The following is a 12,470-nucleotide window of genomic DNA, read 5'->3' on the forward strand; positions in this document are numbered from 1 at the left end:
GTTTAAAACCTCCTCCCTGGTCACTTGAACTATTGGATGTTCTGATGTGGGAGTAATTTCTTATTAATAAAGAAACTGCCTAGACCCATTTGATAGGCCAACCCTTAGGTAGGCAGAGTAAACAGAACGGAATGCTGGGAGAAAGAAGCTGAGTCAGGGAGTCGCCATGATTTTCCCACTCCAGACAGATGCAGGTTAAGATCATTCCTGGTAAGCCAGCTCGTGGGCTACACAGATTAATAGAAATGGGTTAGATCAATATGTAAAAGCTAGCCAATAAGAAACTGAAACTAATGGGTCAGGCAATGTTTAAAAAAATACAGTTTCCATGTAATTATTTCGAGTAAAGCTAGCCGGGTGGTGGGACACAGCCCGCCGCTCCGTACTACAACAATGTTCTGATACGCCAATGAATCCACTGGGTTCTCCAGCTTCTTTCTGGTCATGCCTCTCTGGGGCCAGTTCTTACCCATCTACCTATGCTCAGAAGTCCAATTTATTCTCTTGGAGTCTGAAGAAGCCAAACTTCCTTCTTGAAAGCAAACTCTCTCCATTCCCGAACACAGTCATTCTTGTCAAAGAATAAGTGCCCTGAAAACCAGATTCAAGTCTTATACTCAATTTTACAAGCCAGTTGCTACTGGAGCCAAGGTGATGTAACTAACCCGGAGCCAAAACTACTTCTGATGAATGCTTCAGCAATGCTTCTTCCAATATGCAATGTTGCTTAAGACTGTGCTGGAGTTAGGACAAGCTCTGGGCTGTTCTCCTGTGCTTAGTCTTTGAACACATATGGGGGACCACTTGCCCCACTTTCAATGACAGTGAACTTGTGGCACTGTGAAGTCTTGGGCTTTCATTTAAACAACAAATGTGTAGGGCGATTTTGGGGGGAAAATTTAGTCAAATAACACTTTCCCATAAAGAGGGCATCTCTATGACAGTGGTTCCTGAACAGGTCTTCATTGGCTCTCTAGTGGACAGTCTTCCCACAGAACAGATTTCTTAATTAAACTGAATTGCCCTGTGCCAGACGCCATCTTGCATTTGCTCAATCAGTTTCATCAACAGGCCATCTCGTGGATCAGATTCTTGACTGCAAATGTGTATAAATCCACATTGCATCCTACTGTTCTGGGCAGAGTTTTGAATCCCGGGGAAATAAGCCTGGCATTTGTTTCCAAGCTGACTGGCAGGTTTCATTAAAGCATGAACAGAAGGGACGCTCTGGGGTGAGCCCATGAGTTGAAATAGGCAAGGTTCGGAATGGCAGGAGAAATTCTACTTCTTGTCAACAACCTAAGCCTGGAGTTTTTAAGTAACAAATAGTGTCCTTTTTTAAATTTATTTATTTATTAAAGATTTCTGTCTCTTCCCCGCCGCCGCCTCCCATTGATGGTGTCCTTTTGATAACCAGGTGTCAACGCAATACCAACACTTGCTCATTTTTACTTCTGAAGTAGTTCTAATTTGTAACGATCCTTCTACAGAACAGGCACCACTCTTTAGGCCTTCATCAGTCTTTACTTGACATAAGTTTCTAAACATAGACTGTATGAGAATTAGATAGGACATTCACTTGAATATAGACACACAGATACCGGTCCATGGACTGTGGAATGGGCCCAGCCTATTCACATGTAAAGTAACCATTGCAGGTAATTCTGATATAGGGCCAGAACAAGGACCAGTGTGTCTATCATCTAAAATGGAAATCTAAAAATAACTTACATGCACTAAAAACTCATGTGTTTCCACGCCAACTAAAAACAATGGAAGCTCTTGGCCTCGGCAGCATGATGTTCAAAGTATTTTGACCCCTTTCCTTGGATACTACCCAACTTGGAAGTACTCTGGAAATACTATTCTATAATATGGGGTTGCTCATCCTCACAAAACTCTCTTGTTTTAAGACTCTCCCAAAGACTATTTCTGAACAACTCTTACCTGAGACTTCCTCTTCCAAGATTATCTCAAGATCCATATCCTCCAGACACCATGTGGTTCAAAAGCAATCCCTTTATATTCTTACAGATCCCTTGGTAATGGCAATCATAGCACCTTTGGTGATGTAATGCAGCCTTCTACTCACTCGTGTTTTGTTCAGCCACACCATGGCCTCTCCACATATAAGAAGCACACACTGTTTTGGGCCTGCCTTCTCTAAAGAAAGCCCTCAATAGACGCTGCCTGCCTGAATTCCTTCTCAACTGTGACTGCAGCCCCATACCACTGATTCCTTATCCTATAAAAGTTAGAGCTCAGTGTATAGGATCTTAAACAGAATGGCAAACTGCTCATTAGGCTCACTTAGTCCTCTAGTGCATTTTTAACTATTGCACAGAGAGGAAATTATTGTCAAGGCTACAGAAGAAGATGTTAAAGCAAGCAAACAAAAAGAAGAAAATCTGAATGCAGAGCAAATCTGTCAACCACAGACCAGAGCACAGGTGATAGAGGCTGACTAAGAGAAGGAAAACCCAGCTCGGCCACGAGCAGACCTTATCACCTCTCTATGCCTTGGTTTTCTGATGGAGAGCAAAGGCTGTCCCCCTGGGTTTTTAAGACAGCAAAGAAGATTTTGGAAAATATTTTATATAAAGTACCAAAGTACAGATTTTGTAAAATCTGAGATAAAGGTTGATGCATTAAAAACATTGTCTCTCAACTATTCCAAAGCGCAAGCATCTATGAACAATGTAAAAATGAATGTTTGTGTGCCAAGACAATTTCATTTCTGAAAACAGGCAGTGAGCCAGATTTGGCCCAAGTGCCATGGTTTGCAGACATCTGCAACAGGCTTAACCACAGCAAGTGATGAACTGGGAGATGCTAATATTTTCCTTGGAGAAATTTTCTACTTGGTGAGCACCATGAGTGTTAACCTTTTATCCAACCTTTAATTGTGTCCCCACCATAATGAGATTGCACCATGCCCATGTGTACTCACTGAAATCAGTATAACATAGGCTGTTATCTGGGGCTCCTTCACTCTTATTTCCCATAATTCTAATCTATATTTGTCACCAGAAGAAAAACCAGTGGGGAATCTGGAAAAGCACAGTTTCACCTATAATTTTAGCCATTTTGCCCCTTAGAAGTTAATCTGAAATTCTCTGTAAGACACTGAAGCAGCAGCCTGGCTGATAAAGATGATTTTCTTCTACTTGGAAATTACTTGTATTGATTGATAAACTGTTAACTAAGAGTCTTGTTAAATGAAACCCAGACAATGAACTGCTCGATGTACTCCATCATCCCCTCCTTTCCCTCTCCTGTCACTTGACTGTGACGGCAAAGAAGAAAGTCTGCAACATTCAGAATTATTTAGGTATTTCTGACCCTCAAGATACAGCAACAATGTGGCTCCAAAGGGAACTTACTGTGCCCTAGCGTGAGACAGTAGACAGATGCCGTGGTTCATGTTGTGCCTGCTAAATTATGGCTATAATAACCACTGCTAGCATGATATCCAGCGAGGGAGGCAAAAACAAGTATTTTAAAAATAAATCTAAAGAATCCATACCTGCCACCTTTGCATATCAGCATTTGTAAGCTAAGTTTTTTCCAGATGTTTTTTTCTGGAACAAGTTGTTGCCCTCCTTTGCCCTCATAGTCACCAACTCTGGGTCCTCCAATGTCTGTCTTCATTGGCAAAGCCTTGACCAATGGCTGATGTGGGAGTGATTTCTTATTAATAAAGAAACTGCCTAGGCCCATTTGATAGGCCAACCCTTAGGTAGGCGGAGAACACAGAACAGAATGCTGGGAGAAAGAAGCTGAATCAGAGAGTCGCCATGATTCTCCTACTCCAGACAGATGCAGGTTAAGATCTTTCCTGGTAAGACTGGTGCTACACAGATTACTAAAAATGGGTTAGGCAAAATATGATAATTACCCCGAAGAGGCTAGAGCTAGTGGGCCAAGCAGTGTTTAAAAGAATACAGTTTCCATGTAATTATTTTGGGTAAAGCTAGCCATGCGGGCAGCCGGGTGCCAGGAACGTAGCCCGCCGCTCCTAATACAACAAATGGCAGCTACTACAACACAACAGGATAGGAAATACTCTTGCCGGCTGGCGCTCGGATGCTGACAAGCACTGCCTTTATTGCTGTGCTTCCTACCATATTTGAACAGCTCCTATGTGCTTTGGCTGCCATAGCTCTTCTCATGAACACCTAGGATCCAGTCCTTTTTCTACAGGTGCCTATCTGGTCTAGTTCCCAGGCTAAGTCAACTGCTGACTTCTAGGTTTCTTCAGGTCCTCCATATTTGGGGAACAGAAAATAGCTTAAAAGATAGGGCTAGGATGTATGCTCATTTTGAAATAAAATCTTTTCTTGTTTGAACAGGTATATTCTTTCGCAAGTGTGCCTGATTCCTTCCCATCCTAAGAGAACAAACTCACAAGCATCTTATACTAAGCCTCAGCCCCAGGCTAGATTATCCTTTGGCTAGTTGAGCAATCCCTCACCAGCAGCAAATGACCATAACACAGGCCCTTGGAGGTATTTGTACAAGTCTCAGGCCTGCTTGTATTTTTAGAGAACGGTGCTAGCTAATCTGCTCTAGGAATGTGGACTGTAACTCACTGCCTTGATAACATTATTCTCCATTCCTAACACTTTAAAATATTTCACCAGCCTATGCTGTCACATAGATTTGTCTCTACACATATAAAATGTCAAAATGCATAGCTCCAGAGCAAATTCTGGGCAGTCTGGGTAAAGCCCCACATGCCTCCTGGCAAACTGGGTTCATTTTTTTCTCCCAGGAGGATTGGACGCTTTGCTCTTTCTCCAACAAGTTAGATTTTGTTCATTTGGAAGTGTGCGTATGTAGGTCAGGGGGGTGCTAGAAGCAAGTGGCACTTTCAAAGTAGGAAACACAAGGAAAGAGTAACTTTGGATATCAAGGAGAAAAACAACCTTGGATAAGTAGATAATCCCCATTAACACAATTGTATATGAAGAAATGCTCACCCATGCAACTCACTCTTCCTTCCCTGGGTCCATGAGGAGGTGACTAGACTCCTCCTGTAGCCCTCCACAAGGGTCTTCACAAAGGTTCTCCTCAGATGCCTGATGCTCTACTGTCCCATTGTCCTAATAAAGCACACTAGAGAAAGGGCTCTGCTCACAGAACACTTGTTCCTGGGATCCAGCAACACTTTTAACACAGCTGAGATGCTCCGGTAAGTTCTGCTCGTCACCATACACAGTGCGAAAAGTCTTAGAACCATACTCTTCTTAAGAGAACCACCAATTTGACCAACACGAATGGGCACCCAGGTTGTCTTAAGTTGCAGATCCTGGATCAGCCAATCGTTCAATGCTGTTTCTCCATTTCTAATCAGCTCTTAGGAAGCATCCAATTCCTGGATATGCAGATGACATTTTGGGTGACAAGAATTTAAGTCACACTCTCATAGAGACTGGTAGGTTAAAATCCTTTCATGGTCCTTCAAAAAACAATCTCTGTTGCTATATTTTGTTGTTGTTTGGAAGTTTTTCATTTGTTTATTTGTTTGTTTCATGTTTACTAGCACAAAACTCACAATTCCCCTGAGTTCTGAGATGACAGACACAACACAGACCCAGTTTTCTCTCTGCTTTAAATACACTCTCCAGATAGGAAGCAGAGGTAAGTGGGAATTTCTGGACTATCTTGAATGCCAAATAAGATTTCTTATTGTTCCTCTGCATGGGCATTTACAGTAGGAAACTGTGTTCTCCACTCAGCAACGTGTTAATGGAACACAGCTCACCACAGTTCTTCTATCAAAGCCAGGCAAGACTGTTCAGTTCCTTTCTCCTTGCTGGAGACTCTTACTGGAATGGACCAAGACACTGGTGATGCACTTCCTGCACCCCAAATGCAACTTATACAGGAAACATCTTCTCCAGTCCAAGACCTAACACTAGCAATGCCCCTGTGGAAGGACTACAGATGGCTGTTTCCACAAAGTCCTGTTATCTTTCACCTTCTCAAGAAGAGTGAGAATCTTCCAGATCTACAGAATCCAGACTCCTCTGGCACAGTTACAAGAGTGTATGTTATTCCTATCAGTCTCATGCAGATCGACTAAGTAGTTCTTCTAATAAAGTCCTTAGACACATCTGTTGATTTTATCCTTTCAAGGAGTCCAAAGATTACGAAGAATCTCGTAGACTTTAATGAATTTAAAACAAACTAGAATGATGTAAGACTTCTGACAACTGAGGACTTGGAGAAATAAGGCCATTTACCCACACATCTGGTGGGTGACATATATTTGATATGACATAAGGCTAATTCCCAAACTGTGCTCTGAACGACTATGCTCTGTTTCCTATGCTCTGTCTCTGTTCTCAAGAAAAAAAATGTATAAATCACAGGATCCCAGATCACACAGTGAGGCTCATTTTATTATATCCTGGGGAAGAAAACTAATTCATGAAGTTCAAACATCAAACTCTGATGGCATCCAGAGGGCCCCATCTAGCAACTACGACAGTTGTGACCATTTGGTAGATGACACAGATATAGATAATATAGACAGAGAGAGAGGTAGATGCTATATAAATATAAAGAGTTGGTTGGCAATTTTCTGATTCTGACACACAATTCCTAAGAGATCGAAAACACATACTCCCCTTCTTCTATATTTCCCAAAATATTCAGTTCACTGTGTGTTGCAAATGTATAATAAAAGCTCTTGACTAGAAGGAATGAGTGGATGCGACATTTACCTAGGTAGAGTCAGCCAACGTTGAAACCAAAACAAAATAGAACCAATGAAATCCTGGTACAAGGTGGAGTGATTTTTCTCTCAGCTATGTCTTATGTGATACATATGAGATATAAACATCATGGTCTGCTTGAGACATGTTCAGTGGAGACCAGAGATAAGGAACAGATATTTAACATAACTGAGAAAAGTCACTTAAGATTCAAATCTTTTCAGTAGAATAATCTCAAAAATGCATTCCACTTATTAACACGACCTGTGTATATACATGTAGAAGGCTGTACAATCTTTAAAAAGCAAAATATCCAAGTTCATAAAGCCACAGTGGTGAGCAAGGGTTTTCTCTAAGTAATACACTTAGACTTTGAGATTTCAGGCTGTTGGTACTAAGAATATGCTTTTGATGCTGTTTTCTTACTGAATTCCCTATAACTTTCAAAGATTTTGCCTTTTGCCACCTTTTCACAAGAAGCATGCAAACCATTTACAATTTTCTTATGTGGAAACAACCGAGGTACCTGTAGACAGATGACTGGGAAAAGATAATGTATTGGAAGTGCTATGCTGTGCACACTAAATATTAATTAGTCATAAATTAAAGTAAAAAGAAAATATTATATCACTGACAATAAACTACCTCTATGTGAAGTATATTACATTTAGTTAAATAATTTAAATAACCCTTCATGCGTGAAAGTTAAAAGAAAAGTTGGCCTGAATGTAGAATAACTAGGGGAGGGAGAGGAAATAAAGAGAGGCAAGATTTTTTTCACTCTGGTTGTATATATATATATATATATATATATATATATATATATATTGGCATATCAGATTGAGCTCCATTCTTATGCATCCTGAATACACATTAATCAAAATTAAAGAGGGATGACCCTTTGGACAATGAGACCTGGCTCCATCACAATAAATACAATTATGAATCCGAAGCTGGTGAATGCTACACACTAGCCTTTTCCTATATACCTTCAGTGGTTGCCCTCTGGCATTCTGATGTGTATAAGACCTACCATCATGCTGACACCTCCTAGCCCTTCCAGATACGTAACAGCACTTGCTGTTGGTTTTCCTCCCTCAAGCTCCTCGACTCTGTCTTTTCTCCTCATTTTCACTCATTTAACGGAAATGTTGCTGTTCATAACATGGTTCACATTGCTATAGATCATCAAAGAGCAGGCTTTTTAAGGAAAAATTATGGAACCAAGTATTATAGTTACCAAGCAAGTTGCAAATAAGTTTAATGTTTAATTCTTAAGAAAACTGCAAGAGCCGGGCGGTGGTAGCGCACTCCTTTAATCCCAGCACTTGGGAGGCAGAGGCAGGCGGATCTCTGTGAGTTCAAGACCAGCCTGGTCTACAAGAGCTAGTTCCAGGACAGACTCCAAAACCACAGAGAAACCCTGTCTCGAAAAACCAAAAAAAAAAAAAAAACTGCATTTGAATGATTATATAGAGCTTTACTATAAAACACATTCCTGCTGCCTTCCTCTGTAAATCATTAAAATGATTTTTGGATTTTACTATGATGCTTGAAATCAAATTTTCAAGTTCATAGGGTATTTAAGCTCTCAGTCTCTTTTCATAGATTTATTTGTTCGTTCTTTTTCTTTTTATTTAAAGTAAATTTAAATGGCTGCCCATAGAAAGAAGGCAATTTAGGACTGGCTGGGCATGGTGACATAGGCCTACAGTTCTAACACAAAAGAGGTGTGAGGTCAATCAAAACCAGCCTTGGATATTTAGTAAGAATCACTACTAATGACAATAGCGATAATAGTGATAATGAATAAACCAGATATCTAGGATTTCACATTCTCCTTTTGACATTCTATTCCATGTTCCCAGGTTACCCATTTGATCCCAATCATTTTATTTCCAAGTACCCTTCAAAGGGCAGACACTGAACCAGTTACTCAGAGTTCAAATAATACGAACAGTCTGTTCAAAGATTTAGATGTTAGTAACACACAGGCACGCACACTAGCAGCCCAAAATGCAGCTGAAACTGAAAACTGAGGAAGTGTTTGGAAACTGCGCAAAGTTTCTTTCCGTAAACCACTGTGAGCTTTGGGACAAGCAACACCAATTCAAGAAGCCTTCCCTGAGAGCCTGATGTATGAAGCCAATTGTCAGTAAGATGTTTCTTCCCGCATTCATCCCCAAGGATCACCTCTCTTTTTCTCAATCAATACTGTAATAATTCTAGTTCCTTCCAGCTCCCAGGGTATCACAGAAACTTATGGAAGCAGGGCACAGAGGATTGAAATCATGTATTTCATATTGGTAGGAGAAATGAAAGCTAGGTTCTTTCCCCAAAGCTCCTAATATTTAAACCCTATTTCCCTCCTCAGTATGCTCATTCTTTTTTGGACATGCTTCTTAAAGCTGTGTTGAAGTCCACAGTTTAGTTAGTTAATAAATGAGACTGTGCACTCTATGTCTGGGCACCCCTGTAAAGGTCAACGTCAGCTTTCACTATCAGGCCACATTAGCGTGAGTGGACTCAACTCTGCAGTCTCTCAACCCGCCCCCCCCCCCATCTGAAATCACCTCCTCAGAACACCTCCTTGACCTTAATCCTGTCAGGCCTTTTGAACTCAGCACTTTTTCTTTATCCACACAGCTTCCCCCAAGCAGATTTCCCAGAGCCATTCTTAACTCTTCCGTCACCATGACATCAACTGCCAAGGACCCCTACTTCTTGAGACATCTGAGAGCTATGTTTGCATTTCCATGGCCACTGCCATCACTTCATCCAGAATCTCACAAATTTTAACTTCTTTACAAAGTCCCTAATAAATGGGAAAATGCACAACCATGACCCGCCATCTTCACTAAGTAATCCGCCTTCTGTAATACCTCTAGACTGGTAGTTCTGGACAGTACAGACATCATGATTTCCCACTCGGCTTGTGCAGAACAATCGGTGACCCCTTCTCCGCTGAGCACCACCAGCACAGTAAGAGAAACTCTTTGTGTGTTAGGAGTGTGTGCTCACTAACAGATAGGGTGCTGAACAGCTTTTTCTCATTCTCTCATCTGCGCTTCACAGCAACCCTTAGAAACGATTAGTTCCTTTCTCCACTTCATGAGCTTACCAAGGGCACAGAGTTAGGGTGCAAACCCAGGCGGTCTGGGTCTGGGCTCTAAACACATTGCCCACTCCATCTGGGTCCCTCACTCTCACGTATCTATAGTTACACATCTGTCTATGAGCTTGCCTCTTCCTTCTAATGACAATTGTGTCCTTGCTCAATCCTGACTTAGTAGCCCTCAGTTCCAGAGAGAGATTCTTACCTTTGTTGCAATCCCACAGCTCCTTTTGTTACATCTACTTAACACCTATCTTAAGCCAACAACAAGCACTAACTCCTCCTTCATTCCTCCTGCAATCCTCAAGGAAAATAGACACAGAGAAGCTGAAGCTATCATACACAAAAGATGGAGCCTTGAGGGAATGCCTGGCACTCTACAAACCTTCAAATGCAAGGAGTAAATAGATCACCAGTGCAAGGGAAAAGCCGCTCATTTCTTGTTTTTCTGCCTAGCAGTTATCAGAAGAGGAGAAACAAGGTGAATGAACAAGGCTATGTTCATAGTAGACTTGGAGGTAGACAGAATGCAGAAGCATAGAGGATACCTGCTTGGGCCTTTCCTAGGTAAGGAGAGAAAATCCAGTGGGCACTGACGAAATGCCTATCTGGATAGTATTTGCATGCCTTATCCTTCACCTTAGCATTTAAAGAACACAACTTGATTTTAAAATCCTTCCTTCTTATTCATTCTTGAGCTTAAAAGGGTGCTTGTGGAGATACAATGAACAATAATAAAAAGAACTAAGGTCACAAAGAGCAAGTAAAGACAAGAAACAGCATTTTCAAACAACACTGACACTGAATCTCTTCCTCAGGTACTGATGCCCTACTCACTGCATAGAATTAGCAAGAACCTAATGAAAACCCAGGAGAATGAAAGTGCTATCAGCAGGAATTAATTTTGTATTCAAATTCAGAGATACAAGAAAACCATTCACGGTTTTCAAACAGAGCTGATTTCCCTTGAGGACTCCTTCCCATTATTCCTGGCACAGAGTTCGACCCTCAGCCAGCAGAGAAGAGAAGAACTGTGAGAATCTAGTGCCTACCAAGTAACCATGGCCCCCCACTGTCTCAGTGACCTGCTGCCTAGGGGAACCCCAGGCACAGCATCCCTGGCCTTCCACTAAAAAATGATGATGAAGAAGATGATGATGACTGATGAGGACAATGATAAAGAAGATGTCATGATGACATAAGTAAAACAATACCCTAATGAATAAAACTTGTAAACATTTTTTTTCTTAATATCTTAGGCAAATCCTATTTGGCACGGGATAGGTTTGGCATAAGGAAAAGAGAGTATCAGGGATTTCCTTCCTAGCGTTCAGGAAGTCCTAGCCTAGTTTCCCTTTGCAGTTTCCCAACAAACCCTGGCTTCAAGAAAAAGAGGGGAAATATACAAAATATAAAAATATAATATAAAGACAAGAGTGGAGCCACGACTGAATGTGAAGACCAGTGGAAAGGCAAGTGTGTGAATAGTGTGTCCATGAGTGTTGCTGTGTCCGTCTTCATACCTCTTGATGGATCTCCAGCACGGCAGAAGACTTCCTGGCTGCGGTTACAGCGTGCAGCCTAGAACAGAGGAGAGACAAGGAAATGCATCCAGAGACATCCATCCACGCACTCTTACGTATGCTATCACGTCAGCTTAGCTACCATCACTACCTGTTCGGAGAAGCCTTGTGTAGTAGAGCATAGGTGTTCTCTAGATATATTGTATACATCTATTAAATTTTTTAAAGTTAAAAAAAACTGTATCAAGTGGTAGAAAAACAAGCAAAAACTTGTGGAAAAAAACTATGCACGTAAAGTTTCAGCTTAAATGAGAAGAAAGCTAAAAATCCAGGATATTCGAAATGAAAAAGAAATCTCTTCAGCAAAGCCTTCTACATCCAGAGCGTTTCTTTGCACAAACTCCCTGTGTTGTGAAAGCAGTGATTCATCATGCTCATTCATTTGAACCTGCAGAGGCAACCTGTAAACTCACTTGAAGGGTAAGAGCCATCCCAGAATTTGAGGTATTGGCTGCCCTTGGGCTAATGTACAAGAAGTGTGAAAGACTTTTGTCCTTTACAGCATAGCCCACTGAGTCTGTTGCTTTCTGCCCATGTGACTGAAGTCTCTTTCTCTATCATCAGCCGAAAACAACCTCGTAGGTCTCCAAGGAGGCTGAGGCAAAGAACTGTAACTCTGCCCGCCATTGCAGGCATTTTCCTTTCTCTGCCTCTCTTCCATCAGCTTTCAAAGAGGGCTGTGATGAGAATCACCTGGGAGAGAGATCCAGGCAATTGGCTGAAACTCAGGCCCAGCCTGGGCCGATCTCAGCTGGTGGAGTTCTCAGAGTTCCTGAGGTAACAATCACACCGCCAGCCACAAAAGACTCTATCTCAGCAGCCAAGCGAGGACTGCAGTGCCTTTTCAAACTGGAAACTTCTCTAATGTTTGGAATTCTGGGGTCTTTTTTGTTTGCTATGTGGCTCACTACCTTCTGCCAAACTTCAGGGAAGTCGACAGTGGAAAGTTCAGCATTACTTTTCTAGGACTTTTAAAATTAACTCAAAATTTCTTTTCACAAACTCATATTCTACACAGTAGCTTTTCTGTTGGAATTCAATTTTTCAAAA

The 12,470-nt window shown here is 41.4% G+C and overlaps 1 protein-coding gene across 1 annotated transcript in view; it reads right to left on the bottom strand.

The window, feature by feature from the left end:
• Window positions 1–12,470, bottom strand: part of Opn5 (opsin 5) — a 49,672-nt gene that overhangs the window by 8,722 nt on the left and 28,480 nt on the right. Inside the window, exon 6 of the mRNA XM_041655195.1 lies at window positions 11,361–11,418. Within this exon, the coding sequence (XP_041511129.1) occupies window positions 11,361–11,418 (58 nt within the window). The remainder of the gene's footprint in view (window positions 1–11,360; window positions 11,419–12,470) is intronic.

Source organism: Microtus oregoni, unplaced genomic scaffold (assembly GCF_018167655.1).
Source record: "Microtus oregoni isolate MIOR12 unplaced genomic scaffold, Mior012 000007F_ref0000211, whole genome shotgun sequence".
NCBI classification, from domain to species: Eukaryota; Metazoa; Chordata; class Mammalia; order Rodentia; family Cricetidae; genus Microtus; species Microtus oregoni.